This window comes from Cebus imitator, unplaced genomic scaffold (assembly GCF_001604975.1).
Source record: "Cebus imitator isolate Cc_AM_T3 unplaced genomic scaffold, Cebus_imitator-1.0 Scaffold19, whole genome shotgun sequence".
Taxonomy (NCBI): domain Eukaryota; kingdom Metazoa; phylum Chordata; class Mammalia; order Primates; family Cebidae; genus Cebus; species Cebus imitator.
Genome location: NW_016107334.1, coordinates 9,744,334 through 9,767,760, shown reverse-complemented (window position 1 = coordinate 9,767,760; position 23,427 = coordinate 9,744,334). Strand labels below are relative to the sequence as shown.

At 47.4% G+C, this 23,427-nt stretch overlaps 1 protein-coding gene across 1 annotated transcript in view; it reads left to right on the top strand.

The window, feature by feature from the left end:
* The window catches only part of ADAMTS17 (ADAM metallopeptidase with thrombospondin type 1 motif 17), a 331,102-nt gene that overhangs the window by 158,075 nt on the left and 149,600 nt on the right, over positions 1-23,427 (top strand). The window contains exons 9-10 of the mRNA XM_017518719.2: positions 12,739-12,879; positions 15,310-15,460. Coding sequence (XP_017374208.1) covers positions 12,739-12,879; positions 15,310-15,460 — 292 coding nt within the window. The remainder of the gene's footprint in view (positions 1-12,738; positions 12,880-15,309; positions 15,461-23,427) is intronic.

The following is a 23,427-nucleotide window of genomic DNA, read 5'->3' as shown; positions in this document are numbered from 1 at the left end:
AGGTAGGCCAGCTACGGCTGATTTCAGAACAGCCTGTAGGAGCCCTGGGACGCTGGGGACGCGCCGCAGCTGGCTGTGAGGCCGTGGGCAGGTTCTCTCTGGACTTCACTTTCCACATAGGTTCAGATGAAAGGGCCACCAGCGCCTTTTAAGTCTCAAATCCTGCAGCTCTTTAAGGCCTGCATTTCAACTGCAAAAGGGGTTAACTTTCTGCAGCACTCGCCTGGCAATATATTTTTCATGTACAAAAGTTTAAGGTAACTAAAAGGGGAGGACGGATGAATGTTGCAAAGGACATCACAGTTCTCTGTGCGTGCCCCATGCCCCCAGCCATCATTCCCCAGCCCGCGTGGACTTGGTGTCCACTTGACATCTCACGGTGCTGGGCACATAGGGCTTCCTCTTCCACTCTTGACCTCCGAGCCTTGGGTGTACGTGGGAAAGTCAGAGGGTAGTCACAGGTAATGTCTCAGACCTGTGCTTATGGTAAGAGACTAGGAGGTGTTCAGGAAGAAGGGAGCCAACCCTGAACCCCGTTCCTGAATGCCATGGGGCATTGAGTGCCCCCAGGACTGGCCCCGGAGAACAGAGGTGTCGTTGTTTCAAGTGGGTCCAATAAGTTTTTAGCTGCTTCTCAACACCTGCCCTCCCAAAGCCATATCCACGCTGTGTTGCGGACGAGTCCCAGTGCCCCATGAGCAGATGCCCGCTGGCTCTCTGTCTCTAACCCCAAGAGGGACTTTCCTGCTGGTTTTGAGCATGCTGTTCACAGTAGCTGAGGGCTCCCAGCCTCCACGTGGCCACTTCCATGCAGGTGAGCGAGTACCAGTCCTTTGCTCCCCTTTGTGTCTGTGCAGGCTGTTGCATCCTCACTGGGCTGGACAACGCATGGAGATTTAACGCTGGCAGCCCGGGCTCAAACTGTGCTTGGCCAAATACCGGCCGTTTGACCTCAGGCAAGCTTCTCGACTTCTCCTGGCCTCAGCTCCCTCCTCTGTGAAGTGGAATAATAGTAATGAATTCATGAGATGAGATGTGTAGTGAGTAGTGGCTGTCACATTGAAAACAGTTCCCTTTCCCAGGTACTCCCCACTTCCTGGACGTGAGTCTCCCCTATAGAGCAGTTCCTTTCTCTGCTCTGTCAATATGGTTCCCACTCTGAGCATCCCATTTGGCATTTGTGTTGAGGGTGGCCCCACCGTTGCCTGCACCTTAGCTGCCTGTCCCAGGTGCACACAAGTGCTTAGTGTCATGCCTGGCGTGTGACCGGCAGTGGCAGCTGTGCTGGCGGATGGATAGCAGCATGAATGGAGGGGATCTGGGGTATCTGTTCAGGCCCTCCGAATGCCTTGGGCTTCCCCAGGCTCTGACCTGAATGAGTAGCAACCATCACAGACCAGGAGTGTGTGAATCCCTGCCTCTAAGGGAATATGCTGAGCAAAGCCCACAGTGGTGATACCAGCGTCATTTTTGCTTCCCACGACCAGCCCACTGGCCACCATGATGCCCAACACATCTGCCACTATAGTCACTCCTCCAGACTGGGTGCTAAGGTGGATGATGTCAAAATACAGAGCGTTTAGGGGACAAGGAGAGGCTCCTCGGAATCAGGGCCATCAATAGGAGGGTAGGAGCAGACAGACTGGCTGCAGGACATGATTGGGGAGCTGGAGGTGGGAAGGGAAAGAATCACATCCCCCAACCCACAGGGCCTGGGCAGGGCAGACCCCAAAGGTTTCATTGAATGGGGAGATTTGCCCTTGACCTTATGCGCTTGCCTCTGGCACTCTGCAGGAAACAGATACTTAAGACCTGGAGCGGCTGTAGATTTTTCTAAAGCTCAGAAATTGTTCTCCACTTGAACATAATTTTTGCCATGCGCTGTTAGCAGCAGGTTCCTCCTCGACGTCTGGAGGGTAGACTGTTAGCTTGGGGTTTTCATCTTCGGGAGGTTTCAGCCGTCTTTCCATTTCCTGCCCTGTCCCAGCCCTGTGTCTGCAGCGCCGTTAGATGAATGACTCTCTAGGCTCAGAAGCAGAAAGTGTATTCTTCTCATTTCTCACCAAATTACCCCGTTTTCTTCAACAAAGGAAGCTCTGTGATACTGACAGCGCCCCACTGCGGCAGTCTTTCCTCGGCAGAACCTTGGGAGTACATTTCTCTAAAGAGAAGCGCTTTGGGGCCGGGCGCGGTGGCTCATGCTTGTAATCCCGGCACTTTGGGAGGCCAAGGCGGGTGGATTACGAGGTCAAGAGATCGAGACCATACTGGTCAACATGGTGAAACCCCGTCTCTACTAAAAATACAAAAAATTAGCTGGGCATGGTGGTGCGTGCCTGTAATCCCTGCTACTCAGGAGGCTGAGGCAGGAGAATTGCCTGAACCCAGGAGGCGGAGGATGCGGTGAGCCGAGATCGCACCGTTGCACTCCAGCCTGGGTAACAAGAGCGAAACTCCGTCTCAAAAAAAAAAAAGAAGCGCTTTGTGCTCGTCAGCCCTGCCGTGTTCTTGCTTAACAAGCCGTGTGCATGGTCTTCTGATAGAGCTACTCTGAAACTAAAACCCAGGGTGGTTCCCCCCGTCATTCCCAGAGCACCCTTGGCAGACCAGGAGGAGGGAATGGAGAGGTGAGCTGTGTCCTCGGAGCCCTCCCTGTACCCACACCTGCCTCTAACTGATACAGTGGGGCCAAAGGAGGGCCTCCTGCAGACCTGAAGAGGGAACAGGAGTCCCAGTAAACCAACACGTACCCCCCTTGTTCATGCTGCGGTGTTTGGAGTGGAAGGTTTATGTGGCTCTGCCACGTTCTGACAGGTCACCTGGGTCCTTTGCTGAGACCACTTCTGTGTCCTGGGCCAGAGCAGGCCACATAAGAGAGAGCAAGGTCATTCAAAAAAGCCTGGCAAAATGGAGAGGTGCCCTATGTCCCAAGATGGCAAGAGTCAAGCTTTTAATAAAGATGCCGTTTCTCCCCAGATTAATCCGTGTATTCAGTGCAATCCCAAATTAGAATGCCTTTTTATAGAATTTGACAAACTAAAACCATAGGAAAGAATAAAGTTCTCAGAATACCCAAGGTCATTCTGGGGAAAAAGAAAAAAGACTAGAGAGAGAAAGGAAAAAGAATTAGTCCATTGCTTCTGCTCCCTCTGCTTGTCCTGACGAGGGCAGGGGTTTTTCTCGGCATCCTGCAGCCTTCTCACCTGAATCATCAGTGCTCCCTCTCATCACCTGGGAAGGCCATATTCCTACTCCATCATTGTGGCATCATTCTAAACATCTTCAGAATTTCTCACTGGAATCAGTGTCAGCATGGCCCCTCACAATAGAAGGGGTTCCCAGGTCAGAAACCAACATAACTTTATGGGTTTTTTGTTCTGTCAAATGTTTCAAACGTTTAACTCAGAGTCGATTCAGGTCATAAGGCCGTTGGCCTGCTTGGCTCTAGATGCATTGTTGGATGCTCTAAGCATGGAGGAGATTGTGGGAGGGAGAATGGGAGCCTCCCAAGCAGGAGCCAGTCATTTGGGAGCCTGTGTCATTGCATGTTCGTGTTGAGACCATCCTATGATGAAGCGATGCCATGCACATGTGGCATTGGGTTGGCTGCATGCTGTGGGCAGCCTCTGTCCTGTGTGCTGATGGGGTATTACCTGGCCCTAGGTGCTCATATGCTGCTTTAATGGCAAGCCATTGATTAAGCCCTGTCCTGTGTCCAGCTGTGCTCTAAGAGCTGGTGGAGTGGAGAAAAGTGAGACCAGCTCACTCCCTAAGGACTGTCTGTCCTGTGGGAGCAGGATCAGAGCGGCAGATGCTAGTGAGCCCATGGGATCTGTTAGGGCCAGAAAACAGCATTTCACAGAGATGGCAGGAGCTTCGGCCCTATGGTCCAGTGTCCCTTGAGCTGCTTTACCAAGTCCAGGCTACTGCGCACACACTGACCCAAGCAGGCGTGCGGCCTGCTGCATTCAAACCTAGATCTACTGCTGGGAGCTGAACAGAGACGGGAGGCTGTGCCCCAGCCGCCGTCTTCATCCCCTTCCTGTGGAGAGCAACACGTGGCGCAGATGAGTGGTCATCAGTGACTGTCCTTCAGAGGCATCCTGAGGCCATCTGCGTTATGGATGGGGGTAGCCACCTACTGAGAACGGTGGGCCCCTAAGACTTCCCTTAAGCTCTGTTCCAGGAGCCTTACACTTACAGTCCCTGAACTACATCTGCTAGAGCAGACGTTTTGTTCGGTTCGCTCATTGCAGAGGAAGAATGGAGTCTAAAAGCAGCAAAGCGGGGTGGGAGCTTGTCCTTTCCCCACCGGTCCACCTCCTTATACTGTGGGCATCCCACTTCCCTCCTTAGCCTGCAGATCTCCGAGGGCACCTGACTTCGCAGCTTATGGGGCTGCAACTTGCTTTGCTCAGCCAAATGTGTGTGCTTAGAGAAGCAAGGCCATTCTCTGCTGTACCTACTACTGCCAGGCACTTTGGTGGCTGTTGTCCCATGTGACCTTGACCCCAATTCCTTTAGAGAATGTAAACTCCATATTCCTGGTGCCTAGAACCAGGTGTCTGGCATGCAGAAGGCATTCAGCAAATACGTGTTGAATGAATGAGTGACATTCAGTGTTGTTATCCCTGTTTAGTCATACATGGGGAAACTGAGGCTCAGAGGTATGATGTTTCTTTCTCAAGAGGCAGTGCTGACATTTCCATCTAGGTTGGTCTGGCTGCAAAGCCAGGGCTGCTTCTAGATGGGAAGGGGGATTTTCTATCATCCTCCTTGGCTGCTGACTCCTCCTCAAAGCCATCTGGACATTGGAAGCTGGCTGGGACTTGGAGCTGGCCACTGTGTATGCACATGTCCCTGGGGTGCAGGGGTGGAAGCGGGTGTGCTGAGTACAGGCGACTGAGCAGCTGGGGCCTGGTACCTGATGCTGTTAACTTGGCTGGGAAAGATGGTCTCAGAGAAACAAGGCCAGCTAGGAGCGCAGGCCCTGCTCTTCTGCGTGACTTGAGCAAATGACTTGACTCTTACAGCCTTCACAGGTGTTCCGCAAGAATGGGGGAGATGATGGCTGCTCCTATCCCTGTTTCATCTGGGAGCTGTGAAGACACAGCGGTAAAATAAGTGAAATACTTAGGCAAATGGTAGTGGCCCAGTGCACTGTGCCTTGACAGAGGGAGAGCCTAAGGGTGAAAGGTGAAAATACTGTTGTCCAGATTATCTTTGACAATGTCTGAGGAAGCACCATATGTCACTGTGTCTGTCTGCCTCCTTTATACCCAGATTTCTGGCCACTGTTGGAACCAGCAGCCATTTCTTAGAGCATAATTCTTAGAGATAATTCAGACTTCACTAGCTGGGCATGGTGGCATGCACCTATAATCCCAGCTCCTCGGGAAGCTGAGGCAGGAGGACCACCGGAGGCCAGGAGTTTGCGGCTGCTGTGAGCTTTAATCATGCCACTGTACTCCAGCTTGGGTGGTAGGGTGAGATCTTGTCTATTAAGTAAAATATAAAATGTAAACTTCAGATATTAAGACTCCATACCTCCTGCCCATATTGTATAAAAAATGTGTATCATGAAACACCAGTGTCACCCTCAGCATGGCGTGGTGCTTGCAGCGAGAACCCCAGACAGAAGGGTGAATACACAGCTTTATCATACACCCTCTCAGGGGGTCAGTATGCACAAGCAAACGCACACTTGTGGACTGGAATAGGGGACAGAATCTCCCAAGCTTCATTCTGTGTTTCTTTCTCTCTCAATATGTTGAATTTTTGCTAAAAGTTAAAAGCCCACTTGATGTGAATCTTCTAAATGTGTGAAGATACATGTGTGTATATGTGCATGTATGTAAGTACAGCCATATGTATACATACATACGTTTACACAAACCCAGGCAAGACTACTTTGAATGGAGTCTGTACCCGATTCATGCTCCTTACGTCGAAAGCCAGCTATGTAAAGTGAAGAACCGGAGTGCTTGCTTGTCGTTCCAGTACTCTGGTTAGCTTAGAGAGCCTGTGTATAAAAGTATTACCCATGTTAACCTACGATGATGTTCTCTATTCTAGCAAGACACACTGAACACCAACACTGTGTTGATCAGTATTTGCCGATTGATGACTCAGAATTTTGTACTGTTGCAGGATGATTCTTACTGACATGGCATTGTGTGCATTTGAAGTCTAGCTAAATCTGTGGCGACCCCCTGTCTACCCTAGTATTTACATGATTGATGAGTCCTTGAAAGCTGGTGGGCTCATTTTTCTGTACGAGATACAAACAAATAACTTCTCCACAGTGAGAGGCTTTTGACGCTATTGCTGCCTGTTTATTCTGTTCTCCGTAAATGGGGTTATTGATGATCCTGGGAATTCACCCCATTCTTCAGCCTCTATTATGAATGAGTGCAGCCTGTTGTCCCCTAGTGGAAATTAATCCTGTAGGTAGCATTTCTTCATAGCTCAAGACTGGGGGCACAGTCTAGTCCTTGGTAAGAGGTACTGACTGGAGAATTTCCCCTCTAGTGCAGAGCTGGCCTGTTAATTATTGTTATGTTGATTAATAATAACCAATATGCCATTTGCTAGAAACTGCCATGGGCTGTTCCAGTTACTACAATGTCAATAAACAACTACTGAATAAGAATTGCCAGGCAGTGTCCCATAGGGCTGCAGAAGTCGGGCTGGAGTCAGCCTTCCATGGAGAGGGTGTGTTCACGGGACCCCAGGCTCTTCCTCCCACTCCAGGCATTCATTCCAGAAACTCATCCAAGACTACTTGGAGGTGAGGCTGGACCTGACTCTTACCTGACATCAAAATCCTAAAGCTTTCGAGAGATGGGGAGGCTCAGAGCCAGGTAAAGCTTCCAGCGTGGCAGATGTACCCAGTCTGGAACACCTGCTCATCTGCTCGCAGGAGGGGTCGGAAGCCAGGAGGGGTCTAGCACCTTGGGAACCCTCTCAGAACCCGCCGCATGGTGTGCGTTGGGTCTCCCAAAAACAGTGCAGAGAAGCATGTTATTTTAAGATAAAATCACCTCAAGGCCATGAAGTTATGACTGTGTCCAATAAATCTGGGCCATGTGTGCCACAAGGTCCATCTGTGCCCTCAGCCCCACAGTCACTGAAAGTTAAAATTACTGGGCGTACTTAACGCCACACGTTTTTGTTAAATAGAATCTTGCCAGAAATAATAAATGCCCTGGAACATAAAATCACATGGGTTTCTCCGTCAGAGCAATCTTAAACTAAAAATAGCCTAAACAGTAGTTCATGTCAACCTCAAGCATCAAGACTCCCAGTCCAATGCTAGTTAATCAAACTGTAAAGTTATAAGGCACTTTGTTAGCATTTGAACATTTTAAAACAGGTCAGGCTTGATCGCTATTAGAGACAAGCTCCAGAAACCCAAGAATCCCATTCGTCGGGTTTTGCTGACTGGAGCATTCCTTGGGGAAGTCCTCTCGGGCCGGCAGAGCAGAACGCTCACAAGACACTGTGTGCTCTGGTCGGTCAGATCCCTGTGAGGAATATGGAGTTGGCCACAGCACAGCTAACTTTTCCGAACACTTTAGTAACCGTCCTGTGTGTCTCCTGAGTCACCAGGTTCTCTGGCCAGGGGAGAGGCCCTGTGGGGAGAAGGAGCCCCTTTCATTGGATAACCACGTTGACCACTGAGCAAATTCATGACATTTTCTTCCGTAAATGGCGAGCCCATCCTCCCAGGGCTTGGATCTCTTCTCACTGTGGTTTTCTAAGCAACGTCTGTGTTTGAAAAACCCTTCTGGTGCCTGCCCAGGAGATCCCAGCCAGGGAGGATGGGAGCAGCTTGTCCAAGTGCACAGTTAGAACTATTAATTCATGTGTTGATCCTCCACCAACTGTGTCCCAAGTTGAAAACGTTCTCACTACCTGAGGCGGGAGACACCTCTGATCCTGGCCAAAGTACGGAAGGAGGTTTTAGAGAATGCCTACAGGGAGAGTTGTTTTCTTAAGGGACTTGTGTATTTCTGAAAGTAAGATAACACCGTATCCATTTGGTGAATGTGCAAATTTTGTCACATTTGTCTCTGCAGCTAGTGAGACCCTTTTTACTTGGGGGTTTTCCAGGAGAAGGGGTTTTCCGCATGGGGTGTTTGAGGGGCAGTGACCAAGCAAGTGGAATGTCTGTGTAAGTTCCCAGGTGATTTTCTCCCAGAAATCTTAGCCTCCTGAGTAGCTAAGATTACAGGCTCACGCCACCACACCTGGCTAATTTTTGTATGTTTAGTACATACGAGGTTTCACCATGTTGGTTAGGCTGGTCTAGAACTCCTGACCTGGTAATCCACCCGCCTCAGCCTACCAAAGTGTTGGGATTACAGGCGTGAGCCACCACACCCGGCCAGTAGTTGACTTTTGATATTCTTTGCTAAGTGTACTTGAAAACCAGTCAGTTCCTTCCAAAGTTAACATGAAATGGAGAAAGAAAAAGCTACCAGGGAGGAGAAAATTAAAAGCTGATTTCACCTAACATAATGTCCTCAAGGTTCATCCATGTTGTTGCATATTGCAGAATTTCATTTTTTAAGACTGCGTGATACTTCATTGTATGTATAGACTGCATTTTGTTTATCCATCTATCAATGGCTATTTAGGTTGTTCTCATATCTTGGCTATTGTGAATAATGCTGTAACCGAACGTGGGCGCGCAGATGTCTCTTTGAGATGCTGATTTCAATTCTTTCACGTAAATATCTTGAAATAGGAATGTTGGATCATACAGTAGTTTTAGTTTTAATTTTTTGAGGAACCTCCACACTGTTTTTTCATAGCATCTAGACCATTTTGCATTCTTGCCAACGGCATGCAGGGGTTTTAATTTCTCTACATTCTTGCAGGCACTTAGCGTGTTTTGTATTTTTCGTAATAAACATCATGAGAGGTGTAAGGTGGTATCTCATTGTGGTTTTAATTTGTGTTTCTCTGATGATTAGTGACATTGGGCATCCTTTCATGTACCTGCTGGCCATTTGTATGTCTTCTTTAGATAAATGTCCTCTCGGGACTTTGGCCCATTTTTAACTGGGTTGTTAGTTTTTTTGCTATTGAGTTGTAGGAGTTCCTTATATATTTAAAAACTTAACCCCTTACTTTATGCTAAATGAAAGAAGCTAGTCACAGAGGGAAAGAACTGTAGGACTCCACTTATATAAGACATCTAAAGTAGTCAAATTCATAGAATCAAAGAAGGGGCTTGTATTGCCAGGGGCTGGGGGAGCAGGAAGGGGGAGCTGCTTATCGGTGGCCTCGGGATTTCTGTGGGGCTGGTGAGGGGCTGCAGCCGTAGTCGGCGATACTGTATTGTAAGCGCAAAACTTCAGAGGGCGCTCTCACCACCATAAAATACCATTAAAGAAAATGAACCTCAAAAGTAAGAATTCATACTTAGAGTGAAAGCAAAACAAATGCTTTTGTGTATTCCAAGGATGAGTATATTTTAAAAATCTTTTTCATTTGTAACATAATTGTTTAAAGCTAAATGAAGATTGCTTTCTCATGGACTTACGTGTAAATAAACATTTCTGTTGCTCAACCAAAAGTAAAGTAAAAAGCTGAGTAATTGTATTGAAAACATGGAACCCACTTTATTCAACACAGTGAGCATTTAGAATATAGCTAACCACCACACACTAGGATCTGTTGGGGCTGGGGGGCTAGGGGAGGGAATAGTGGGGTGTGGGGAGATTGGGGAGGGATAACACTGGGAGAAATACCCAGTGTAGGTGACGGGGGAATGGAGGCAGCAAACCACCATGGCATGTGTGTACCTGTGCAACAGTCCTGCGAGATCTGCACGTGTACCCCAGGACTTAAAGTGTAATTAAATAAATATTAATTTCACCATCATAAGAAAAAGAAAATGTGATATGTATGGATTGAAAAAAAATAATATAGCTAAACTATTCTCACTGGCCAGATTTGTCTGATAATTTCTTCATTCTTCCTTTAACCCTAACTGGATGGATTCCTGACACTGAGGCAGGAGGACTAATCTAATGAGGGTGGATTCTGAGGATCCTTTCCTGATGGGCCATGAGTTCTCCCATTTTAGGCTGAGTAGAAAGGTCTGGAGCTCTGCATAGGGATGAAGTCAGAGGAGAAGGAAGAGGTGGTTCAGTCCGCCCAGTGCACACAGGCTGTGTACTAAGATGAAATGTAGTGGAGCACGTGAAGCCGTGTATCTGCTGTCAGACAGACTTGGCCTTGCGTCCCAGGCTCACCCATGAGACTGAATCTAAGGAGAGGTGCCTTTTGCTCTTCTGCTGAGAAGTCCACCGCCACGCCAGTTGAACACATTTATCATGGATATGAGTTCGTCAGTATTTTTTGGCACTTTCTTCAGTATTAAACAGACAATCCATTCAAAAAACATTTTTCCAAATGCTCGCTTTGCACCACTTCCTGCTGCCCTGAGAAAACCGGATGAGTTGGAAGAGCCGGTGGGCCCCCAGTTGGGAGGGTCTGCGGTTGCTAGAGGCCCGAACCAAAGGAAAACGTGGCCATCTATACCTAGGTGGCGATGCAGACACCCTCTTTTCAGACATGACTGTAGTTGGTCACTTGATCGATTAACCGAAAAACTGATTCAAGTGGAGAAATATCAGGACATTATATTAGGTGCCTTAGACATTTCTTTTAACTTAAGCTATGAAAACATTAGTTTTTTTTTTTTTTTTCCACCAATTTTGTAATGGAGAAGGAAAACCTCTTCTCTGAGGCTGGATGTCTGCCAATTGGACTCCCATGTCACCTTCTGATAGGGTGTGGCTTTGTCCCCACCCGAATCTCATCTTGAATTGTAATCCCCAAATTCCGATGTGTTGAAGGAGGGACCTGGCGGGAGGTGAATGGATGTGGTTTCCCCCACACTGTTCTTGTGATAGTGAGGAGTTGGCACAAGCTCTGAGGGGTTTAGAAGCATCTGGCAATTTCCCTGCTTGCACTTCTCTCTCCTGCTACCATGTGAAGAAAGCCCTTGCTTCCCCTTCACCTTCTGCCATGATTGTAAGTTTCCTGAGGCCTCCCCTCCAGAGCTGTGAGTCAGTTAAATCTCTTTTCTTTATAAATTGCCCAGTCTTTATAGCAGTGTGAAAATGGACTAATATACCTTCCTCACACAAAGGATGCCTATAATGAGAGTTTGAATCCAGTTTCATTGCATACGTGAGCGTGTGTGTGTGTGCGTGTGTATACACATAGAAAGGATTATAAAAGACTCTTGTGAAGCAGCCTGGGAGCCTAGTTTTATGATTTAGTCCTCATCATTTACAGCTGTTTTGCCCACACCCAATTGGACAGCAGTCTATCTTGGCTACTGGCTAAATCTGTTTTCATGAGAACAACTTGGCCTTTGTCCTCATATTTCATTGGTTAACTCAATGTGTAACCACATGTATGAATTGAAATAACAAGTATCACTGGCATCAGTAGATTTAAGAATAAATACAGTTGAAGGTTGGTAAGCCTGCCCCCCTCTACTGATGGGGGCAGTCACGTGTGGGTGATCAGAGAAGGCCCCGCTGGCCCAAAGTTTAGAACACATGAGCGCCAGGCAGCATATCCACCAAAGGACATGGGTGACTTCGGCTGATCCAGCTCCACATGGGAGCTGGCCAGGGGAGGATCTCTGTAGGCAACAGGTTGTAGGGGTGGCCTGCAGGCATGCAGAGGATAAGACAGGATGAGCTTCTCTTGGGGAGACACCACATGAGGTACCAGGTAGGGGAGTTGATGGAAGATGGTCAGACATCTGTGAGCAAACTAGGAAAATGTGGCTCTGGAGCAGAATTTAGAGACCTCTTTAATTAGCTCTGTGTTCATCTCTTCTCCCGAGCTGCCAGTGATCTGAGGTCTTCTCCTTGTGGTCCATTACCTGTCACGTGGAAAGCATCTAATATTTTTGAATGAATGAAAGTGCATTTTTTTGTTGTTCCACTGAGATTGTTGAAAGTTGGTCATCCTTATACAAATTAGGTCATAAGGAGCTCTGGGCCAGCAGACTGTGGGCCACTGGATATCGTGTGCTCCTTGTCTTGGCTTAGCCCAGTGAGGGCATGTATCTACGCTCAGATCACTGTTCAGCTCACAGTGTGTGATCAGCCCTCCAGGCCTGGACAGGCATCCTGGTATCTCTCAGGTATAGCTGAATAGGGAAGGTGACAGGTATGATCTTGTTAGACTCAGGTATAGTGACATGAAAGACATAAAAGCCATACTTTATAATGAGTTTGAAGGCTTCCGTTCAGGACGTTCTATTAGTCAATATCTAGGATGGTTCCCAGTGATTCCCCTTAGCACAAGGATTTATCTCTAAGGAACAGAAACACTTAGGCCATGAATATTGGAATATTTAATGTAAGAAAACGAGTCTAACCATCAGAAGCTTAGAGTTTAAGAACTGTCATGTTGCAGTTTATCATCAGAGTTAACATACTTGTTGATCTATTGTTATTTAGCGAGTGCTATTAGTGTCTGTCATTTGCTCAATTTCTCTTGAATCATAAATAAGCAAATCCTCACCCTGTATTTCTCCAAAAACGCAAGACTGGGTCTGCTCTGTGAGAACCACTCTCACCTTATGTCAGTTTCTGTATTTAAGACTTGATTTATGTTGGCGTGGTCTGCTAGCACCTGCACCTGGAAATGAGAAGCCTGTAGCATAAGCGTTCCTCTCCCCTGCTTCTTGGACAGCTTGGGCATGAACCACGACGATGACCACTCATCCTGCACTGGCAAGCCCCACATCATGTCAGGAGAGTGGGTGAAAGGCCGGAACCCCAGTGACCTCTCCTGGTCCTCCTGCAGCCGAGACGACCTTGAAAACTTTCTCAAGTAAGTCCCAGAATGATTCTTTAGGATTAGTGCATGGAAAGTACTTCTAAAAGACAAAAGTATCGGAGTCTCAGCAAATGTGAAGTAGGAGACGTGACTTTCATTTGGGATTTGCATCTGGCCTCAAGAGGCGGTCAGTGTGGAGTGTCCTGTGATGGCGAGAATACCTCCCACATGCACATCTGCTCCAGTGTTGGGGGCGCAGTCGGTGATCATTATGTAATCATCGATCGATTGAAATATCAACATAGTCACCTGTTTTAAGAAGCCCGTGTCATTCCTCTGCACTGTTGTGACTGTGTGGTCACCAGGGCGCCCGTGGGCTACTGCAGAATGGAGCGTTTCCTGGGGTGGAAGTGAAGGCCGCTTCCCTCAAGAGGAAGCGAATTTGCTGGGGGTTGGGGGTGGATTTGCTCCCCTTCTTCACCTCAGGGGAGGGGAGGGCTGTGTTTATATCCCTGCTGCTTTCTTCCCAGAAGATGTCGGCATCCTTCCATTCTCAGATTTCTGTGGAAGCATCGGCCATCTGGTTTGAGACCTTTGTTGAACAGTCTGTACCCGCGGACAGTGTAGGTCCCTTAGTGTCAGGGTCTCAGGGTTGGTTTACAGAGTGACTGTGCAGAGCCCGGCCACTGCAGCACTTAGCCATGTTAATGCGTGTGCCCTGGGAGACAGCAGTGAGTCGGCGAGTCTCAGCCGCCGATGAAGCTTCTCAGTCCAGTAACACAGTCAAGTTCCCGGTGCATTCGGGATGTAGTGGCAAAGGTGCCATCCCAGGTCTTTTCTCATGATGTTCCCTGTTGATGGGAAATTGTTCAGACGTAACCAGCTTAAAAATGCACTCGTTACTTTAAATACAGTCAGTATCCTACTGAGTGTTTGTTACCACAGATCTTAGGAAGTGTTGTCGGTGCTTTGATGTTATCGAGAAGGTCATGACGAGATGGGTGCTTTCTGTTTGTTTGGTTGGTTGATTGGTTTTGTTTTGTTTTGTTGAGATGCAGTCTCACTCTGTCTCCCAGGCTGGAGTGCAGTAATGTGATCTCAGCTCACTACAGCCTCTGCCTCCTGGGTTCAAGCAATTCTCCTGCTCAGCCTCCCCAGTACCTGGGATTATAGGTGCACATCACCACAGACAGCTAATTTTTGTATTTATAGTAGAGACAGGATTTCACCATGTTGGCCAGGCTGGTCTCAAACTCCTGACCTCAGGCGATTTGCCTACCTCAGTCTCCCAAAGTGCTGAGATCATAGGCGTGTGCCACCGTGCCTGGCCAAGATGAGGCATTTTTATTTGCTCACGTACACAGCACTAGTCGCACTAGTGACAAGTGGTGTATGTCTGAGCCCAGGAGAAGTAAACCAGGATCAGTCTGTGTGTCTTGTGCTCATGCAGCTTTCCTTAAGAATCTTGCCAAGTGACTGGGTTTCCTGCCCGAAACCATCTGCCTTGTTTTAGAAATTAAGAAATAAAAGCATTGAAGTAAGTAACCTCCTATAGAACCAGAGCCTCACAATCCCCAGTTCGCTTATTTATTCATTTATTTATTTATGAGTCAGAGTCTCACTCTGTCACCCAGGCTGTAGTGCAGTGGTGCAATCTCAGCTCACTGCAACCTCGGCCTCCCAAGTTCAAGCAATTCTCCTGCTTCAGCCTTCCAAGTAGCTGGAACTACAGGCGCTTGCCACCATGCCCAGCTAATTTTTGTAATTTTAATAGAGACGGGGTTTTGCCATGTTGGCCAGGCCGGTCTGGAACTCCTGACCTCAAGTGATCCACCTACCTTGGCCTTCCAAAGTGTTAAGATTACTGGCTTAATCTCAGTAATCCTGGTGGCTGGCTTAAAGCCATGGAACCCGGCCCCTAGTTCCCACTCTTAGAGATGCACCTGTCATTGTAAATGAATGCTCCCACCCTGGTTGAAATCCTGAAGTCCTTGACAGGTGTTGCTGGTGGCTTTCAGGGACAGCTTGGGCTGGTGAGACACCAAGGCCCCACAAGCGCTCGAAGGGAGCCTGCAGAGTTGGAAATAAGCCCTTTGATTTCATTTAAGTAAAACAAGTCTAACTTGGACTTGTTTCTTATTCATGATCGTTTTTGCTCACAGCCATAGTTTCAGAAAATACGATGATATATTCCAAAATCATTTTCATTCAAGAAAGCTTTCAGCCTCCTCAGTAAAAGTCCACCAGCCTCGTGGGTGTCATTCCCAGGCCCCTCCTGAGTCTCCAGGTTCTTACCGCCTTCAGAGGGAAGATTCACATTTGGCCATGTGGAAAAAGAGGAATGCATAGGAAAAATCAGTCCGTGTGGCCAATGCCTGCATCCTTTTTCCATAAAGAATGTGGAGGTGCCTCCTTCTTGGTGACTGAAAACTCATAAACCTCAGCAGCACATTTGCAAGTCAACTTGCCTCTTGGCTGTTTCAGGTCACAAGTCAGCACCTGCTTGCTGGTCACCGACGCCAGAAGCCAGCACAGGGTCCGCCTCCCACACAAGCTGCCGGGCATGCACTACAGTGCCGACGAGCAGTGCCAGATCCTGTTCGGCACCAATGCCACCTTCTGCAGAAACAAGGAGGTAAGCGGCCATGGGAGGGCCGGCTCGGGACAGACCATGGCTCCCGCCCTCCCGCAGCAGGTCTGGCTTCTGCTGGAGGACGTGGGCATTCACACTCAGCACATGCACCCACACGCACAAGTGTACACACACATATGCACACAGAGATTCACATAAACACAGAGACAGGCATAAACACACCCTCACAGGCACCTGCACATGTGCACCCCACATAGCCGTACACACATACACACCTACACACACAATTGCAGACACACATCTCCACACAGTCCCCCCCAACACGGGCACCTTTGCAGGGGAATGCTTCAGGGTTACTACTGACTCCGGTAGCCTGACATTTTAGTATGGAAACCTTAGGACACTAGAGGTGTAGAACACCGTCACCTGACTTCAAACCCTGCGTGGATAAAGAAGAGAGTTAAAACTATTAAACATTTGAGAGTATCAAATTGGGAAAATTTAACAAGTAATAAATTGGCCGGGCGTGGTGGCTCACACCACGGCTCCCAGTACTTTGGGAGGCAAAGGCAGGTGGGTCATGAGGTCAGGAGTTCAAGAACAGCCTGGCCAAGATGGTGAAACCCCGTGTCTACTAAAAATACAAAAATTAGCCGTGTTTGGTGGCGGGCACCTGTAATCCCAGCTGCTCGGGAGGCTGAGGTAGAGAATTGCTTGAACCCAGGAGGTGGAGGTGGCAGTGAGCCAAGATTGCACCACTGCACTCTAGCCTGGGTAACAGGGTGAGACTCCATTCAAAAAACAAACAAAAAAAGTCATAAATTCATTATATGATAATAACCCCATAACAGTTACTGCTTATTAAGCAATGCCTATGTGTTTGGTACGAACGCTTCCAACACGTGTGATCCCAATTAGTCTGCGCCATAACTCCCGAGATTCCACCCCTGGTTCCCGGATGACAACACCACGTCAAAGCAGGTGAACATTCAGAATGGCTTGCTTAGTAGGTAGCAGAGCAGGGATTTGAACTCAAGCCTCTTTCACCCCCAAGTGCACACTTTTTCACCATGGTGCAAACAGCAAGGTCCAGAGCTTGGCTGGTTTTATGGGTGGGGGTTGCCAAGAGGGGCATGTGGGTACCCAGGGCACAGCAGTCTGCATGCCTGTGGCCGTCTGTGTAGCGGACAGGGAAGGCCCTGGCCACAGGGAGAGACCAGGAGCCCGTGGTCCAGCTGGCCCTGGCAGTGACTGGGCTAGGGGAGCAGAGCCTGTGCCATCCTGTGGAGGAGGAGGACAGAAGTAGAGGAACCAGGTCGGGGCACGTGCACCTCAGCAGCCAGGCAGCGGGTGGTCAGCCTGAGGGAGGGCTGTCCCAGCACTGGCGCTCAGAATCACACCTGGTCCCCAGGAGGATGTGTGGACGGCTGGGCAGGTTCCTGAAGCACGCACTCGGAGCAGCAATAAGGCACACAGGTACACACAGGGCTGCCTCCAGAATGTGGTCCCAGTGCCCGTTAGCCCAGATTTCTGGAGACAGATGCTGCCTCTTGAGTGCTTCCTGTCTACGTGTGTGTTCATTTAGGAAACTGGGACACAACCTGCAGGTGGGGCATCGCCGGCCATTTTGGGGGTACATAAAGGGCAGCTCCTCAAAGCCAGGCGGTTGCCTCCTCCTGGCTGTTTCCCCAAAGGACGTTTCCCCACACTGTAGTGCTGATTCTCCCCTGCCATTCCCCTGGGGAGCGTGCCTGCGAGAGTCCCCTCCAGAGACTGATGGGAAGCTGTCACCCATGTCAGTGTCCTACTGGCTGCTTGTACCTCCTGCCCCAGCAGCAGGGTTGAAGGACACCTCCATGGGGAGGTGTAATGAGCCCTAGGATGGGATTGCCCCCTGCATCCTGCAGCAGTGCCCAGACTCCTTCAGCCGCTGTGTGGCTTGACCGCTAAGGCTCTCATGCACATACACAGTGCCTGCCAAGAGGCTTCCTATCTGCCTGTCCCCCTCTGCATGGATGGTACAGAGATGCCAGGAAAGAGCAGGTTTCAGGGCGTCCTTTGATGGTGTGGAGACCACATGAGATCATGTGGATAGGATAACCCGGGAGGACTTAAGGCAGAGAAAAGGGCCCCAGACACCAGGGGTGGGGAAGTGGATAGTGCCCAGCTGAGCCAAGGGCAGAGTGATCCCTCTGCCCACTGTGGAGTCCTCCCCAGGGCCGGTGAGATGTGGCAGGCCAGGCTGAGCGGGTCCTACAGGGCAGAATTAAGTGGGGCGGGGGCTGGGCAGAGACTGCCTGCTCCCTGAGAGCTGGAGCTGTTTTGCCTTCTAGGAGCCAAGCCCTTGCATCCCAGTTGGACTAGGAGGGACCGAGGGAGGGAGACACGTGTACTGGGGGCCCACAGTCTCCCAGGCTGGCTTTGCCCTGGCACTGTCACACACAACCCTGACTGCAACCCCAAAGGTAAGGGATTTTAATTCCACTCTAACAGATGAGAATGTGGAAGCTAAGAGATACTAGGAAACAAGCCAGGCTCACCCAGCTGGAAAGCGGGGGGCCAGAAAGCAGACCAAGGTGTATCTGTTCCTGAGGGAGGAAAGGAAAGCTCCTGTCATTCAGAGACCTCAAAGAGGAGGTAGGGGATGTGGTATTTTATTTTCCTTCAGAATCATCTTTTTATTAGAATTATTCAATTAGAAGGCAGCAAGGATTGATTAGCTCAGCTTTGTGGCTCCTTTCTCCCTAGAATCTCAAAATCCAAGTGCTTATCTAGTGAGATCTTCCCATGAGCAGGTTACAGGGAAGCTGGGCGTTTAATCCTGGGCTCTGTAGCAACTGCAAACTATGTTTTCCTACTTGCTTTTGCCTTGAGGGTTTCACAGCAGTAAAATAAATGTGTGTTTTCCTCTCCAGTAACTAGCAGAAATGATTTCTTAGGGGAATGATAGAATGACAGTCCCCTTGAGGGCCACCATTCTCAGCTGGTTAGTGGTGACTGTCCTGCTTGCAAGGCTAGTGACACTTCCTTTAGAGGAATAAGACCGTGAGGTCGCAGTGACCCTGCACACTGAAGAAAATGTCACATTCATACTCTTTTGCACTACTGGGGAGGAAAATGCAGAAGACCGGACACTTCCCTGTGAACCCTTTGAGAACCGAGGACTTGGGGGCCTGCTCCCCTAGGCCTGGGACATGTGTCAGTTAGGTCCAGGTGAAGACAATGCCACACTCCAGGGCTCCAGGGCCTGCTGTGTCACCAGTCTGCGCCGTCCCTGCTTTTGTAGACTGTGTTGTGGCTGATGCTGGGTGTGGAGAGCATACGTATGCTGTTGCCCCTTCATTCTTCCATGCAGTGCGCCTTGTTGGTGTGGGTGTGTCCCCCTCCCTCCTTCCTTCTGGGCCTCTCCCTGACCTGCACTTACTCCCCCTGCACTTACTCCCCCTGCACTTACTCTGTTCCAGCGGTACTGGATTTTCTGTTCTTCTTGGACCCCACCAGAGAGCACTTGCTTCATGCTGGCTATTTCTTCCGCCCTGCCAGTCTTCTCCCAGTTATCTGCATGACTGACTCCCTCATCTCTTTTGAATTCTGTTTATTTTTTTTAATGTAAGCTTCTCAGTGAGGCTACCCTGACCACCCTTCCTTAAGATGACAGTCCGGTACCCTCTGCACACCTGTGCAGCATCTGCCTCTCCTAATTCATTAAAGGAAAGCCCTGCTTTCAGACACTTACCCTCTTTTAATGTGCTCTGTAGCTCACCTGCTGATTACACCTATTCCTGAGACTCCCTCTTCTAGATTATAAACCCTTCCAGAGCAGCAGTCTTTGCTTCTGCTCACCAGTGTTTCTGAACTGTCTTGGACAGCACCTGGCATATAGTAGGTGCTCCATAAGTATGTGTTGTGCTGAGATCCAGTCCAGCCATGACCCTAACAGCAGATTTGTTAAATCTTCCTTAAGCGGCTTTGCTCAGTTGTTAATGAACCTGTGGAGAAGCTCAGATTTGAGGAAGAAGCCCTTAGAGACCTGCCTGTGTGATGTATTACTCTATAAGCCTGATTTCACCTTTCTCTGACTACCCGTCTGGTTCACCAAGATAACCCGTAAGACTTGGTCAGTTGTCTTTCAGGGGTTCATATAAACCATTTCCATAGCCTCCTCCCAGAACAAGAAGCAATTCAAGGCACTGCAAAGAGTCTGGCAGTGAGTGACTTGCCAGCTGGTTCCTAGAGATCATCTGTCTCTATGTCTTAGAGTCTTCATTAGTAAAACTCAGGCTTCTGGTCAGTTGATACATGACAAGTGTGGGGAACTGGGTCTATCATAAGGTTGGTGCCAAATAGGGCGAGCTGATGTCTGTGTTATTACCTTTCTGGATAATACCGATTCCCATTTGTGGTGGGGAACAGAGATAATTTATCTGTACGTCTCCAGGATCAGCATTTCTCTATATTGAACTCCCGGGAGCTGTGGAAGATTAAGCATCATCTAAAACCTGTCCTGTTCATTCAGCCAGAGACACCAGAGCCAATAAGAAAGGTCTTTTAATCCAGTGCCATAATTGACTTTTAGAGCCATTATTTCTCTTTCACACCCCTGCAGACTGAAATGGATATCATAATGAAATGATCACCATCCCAAAGTTGCTTTTAAATTTCTTGGTCCAGGTATCTGATCACAGGCTCTCTTGCTTTTCTGGAACCGCAATAGTCTACTAAAATTAAAAAAAAAAAAAGATTTATGAAACAGTGATTTCCAAGACACTGGACATCAAGGAGCAAAGTCTTGAGATCCTTGAGAGATGTGAAATAAGTAAGGTGAGCCCTCTGATTGTCCTGACCTGTGGCCTGGACAGTCTCCAGTCAGTGGCACGGGGAGGGAGAGCTGCAGAGGAGCAGCTCCGAGTCCTCCTGAGTTGAGGAAACACAAATGGTTGTACAGGGAAGCCAAGGCAACTGGGGTTCACAAGGCAGAGGACCACAGAAGAAAGAGCTAGCTGTGGAGAGAACTGGAAAGTCTGCAGAATCCCCTATGAGTATTCAGCTTAGTGTTCAGCTCAGGTGTGTGAAAAACTACCTGAGGCCAGGAAAAGAACCATCTAAAAGAGTTAGAGGGAAGAATCTCTGGAGCTCACAGTCATCAAGTAGGGCACAAGAGGCTTTTCCTTCAGTAGCACAGGGAAATTAGCCCTATGCTAAATGCTGATCTTGTCCCAAATAATAAAGCTTAAAAGCAACATCTCAAAGCATCAGACTATTTCCAAATGTTTTAACCAAGTCATAGAACAAAGCTCAGATATATTTGTAGAAGTACAAAACTATGCATCACTCAATAAAGTAAAATCACGATGTCTAGCATCAAATAAAAAACAACCAGGCATGCAAAGGAGCAGGAAAATATATCCACCATAATGAGGGGGAAAATAAATCAATCAGAGTCAACCTAGTAATGCCACAGGTGAGAGAATTACCTGTGTCAGGGACATTAAAACAGGAATTATGATGATATGCCAGGTTGAAGAAGGTAGCAGAAGATTAAACATATTAAATAGAAATATGGAAGATAGATATCTTAAAAAGATCAAATAGAACTTCTTGGAAGGAAAACTACAATATCTTAGATGAAAGATGCCCTGAATGGAATTGATGGCAAATTAAAAATTGTAGATTGGTGAACCTGAAAACAAAGCAACCAAAACTATCCAAATTGAAAACAAAACAGTATTGGTGACCTGTGAGGCTTCAAGTGGCCTAATAAAATATGTAATTAACACCTCTGAAAGAGATGATGCAAGGGATAGGAAAAGTATTTGAAGAAATATGAAGCACAAGAAACAGGAAGAAATCTAGAAAAATACTCATTAAAATAAAATTGTTTAAAAGTAGTAAAAAAGACACCAGCCGGGCGTGGTGGCTCACGCCTGTAATCCCAGCACTCTCGGAGGCCAAGGCGTGCGGACCACCTGAGGTTGGGAATTCAAGACCAGCCTGACCAACATGGTGAAACCCCTTCTTAAAAAAAAAAAAAAAAAAAGTAGTAAAAAAGAAAATCTTGAAGGAGCCAGAGGAAAAAAAGACAAGTAATCTGATATACAGATAAAGGTAAAACTAACAGTACACTTCTCAATAGTAACAATGCAAGTGAAAGGACAATGAAGACACATTGTAAAATACTAAAAGAAAAAGAGCTGTCAGCCTGCAGTTCTATACCCAGCACAAATATCTTTCAAAATTAAATGTGAAATGCAGGTTTTCTGAAAGCTAAAAAAAAAAAAAAATGTATCACCAAGAGGCTGACACTATAAGAAATATGAAAGGAAATCTTTGGCAGAAATGATATTAGGTGGAAATATGGATCTACACAAAGAAGTGAATAGCCCTGGAAGTTGTACCTTCATGGGCAAATGTGTGATAGATTTAGATATACTTAAAATCTTCAAAAGATTCTTGATCATTTAACCAACTGTGTTCTATGTAAAACAGTAAGAATACAGTTGGGAAGATCTTTATGTCCTATTCTCCAGAACCTGTGAATGTTACTTTATATGGTGGAGGGGACTTTGCTGGTGTGGCTAAGTATCTTGAGATCGGAGATTTTCCTGGATTTTATAGGTGGCCCAGTGTACTTAAGAGTCCTTAATAAGAGGGAGATAGGAGATCAGGGTGAGTAATAAGAGATGTGGCAATAGAAGCATGAAGTCATGCAGTAGAAGCATGAAGTCATAGACCTCCTTGATGCAAGAAAGGGGCTATGAGCCAAGGAATGCAGCAGCTGTTAGAAGCTAGAAAAGGCAAGGAAACCTAGCAGCCTTACAGAAGGAACCAGCCCTATTGACAGGTTAGCTTTAGCTCAGTGAGACTGATTTTGGACTTCTGACATCGAGAACTATAAGAGAATTGTGTTGTTTTAAGCCAACTAAACAAGAATTGTGTTGTTTGTAGTAGCAGCAATAGGAAACTAATAGAGATCGCCATAGGAAACTAATATGTTAGTTTAGGGTTTTTGACATACATAAAAGTAAAAGGCATGGCATTCGTACAAAGGCCAGAAAGGGGGAAATCAAAGTACAGTCATGCACCTCATGATGACATTTCAGTCAGCATCAGCTGCATACATACATGGTGGTGGTCCTGTAAGATTATAATGGAGCTGACCTGTACAGGTGTACCATTTTTAATCTTTTATGCCACATTTTTATCTTACCATTTCAGTGTTTAGATACACAGATGCAATTCTGTTACAGTTACCTACAGTAGGCAGTAGTGCAGTACCATGCCATACAGGTTTGTAGCCTAGGAGCAGTAGGCTACTCAACATAGCTTAGGTGTATAATAGGCTATACTGTGCAGGTTTGTGTAAATGCACTCTGTGATGTTTGCACGATGACGGGATTGCCTGATGCATTTCTCAATATATTCCCCTTGTTAAGTAATGCATAACTGTATACTCTTGTAAGGTTTTTATACTATATATGAGGTGGAATAATCTTTTTTTTGAGACAGAGTTTCACTCTTGTTACCCAGGTTGGAGTACAGTGGCACAATCTCAGCTTACTGCAGCCTCCACCTCCCGGGTTCAAGCAATTCTCCTGCCTCAGCCTCCTGAGTAGCTGTGATTACAGGCACCCACCACCATGTGCAGCTAATTTTTGTATTTTTAGTAGACATGGGGTTTCACCATGTTGACCAGGATGGTCTTGAAATCCTGACCTCAAGTGATCCACTTGCCTCGTCCTCCCAAAGTGTTGGGATCACAGGCATGAGCCTAACGCCTGCCCTGAAATAATCTTACATAAAGGCAGAATGTGATGAGTTAAAGATTAAGAGTGTCAACTGTAAATCAACCAATAAATAAGAGAGTTTAAGCTAATAGGCCAAGAAAGAAAAGAAACTATCATCATATATTGCTTATTCCTGTGATTAAGCACATTAGAAACAGATCATGTCAGATGTATCATAAATGCATATTAATCATTTGTACTTCTTTCCAGTAAGAAACGTATACA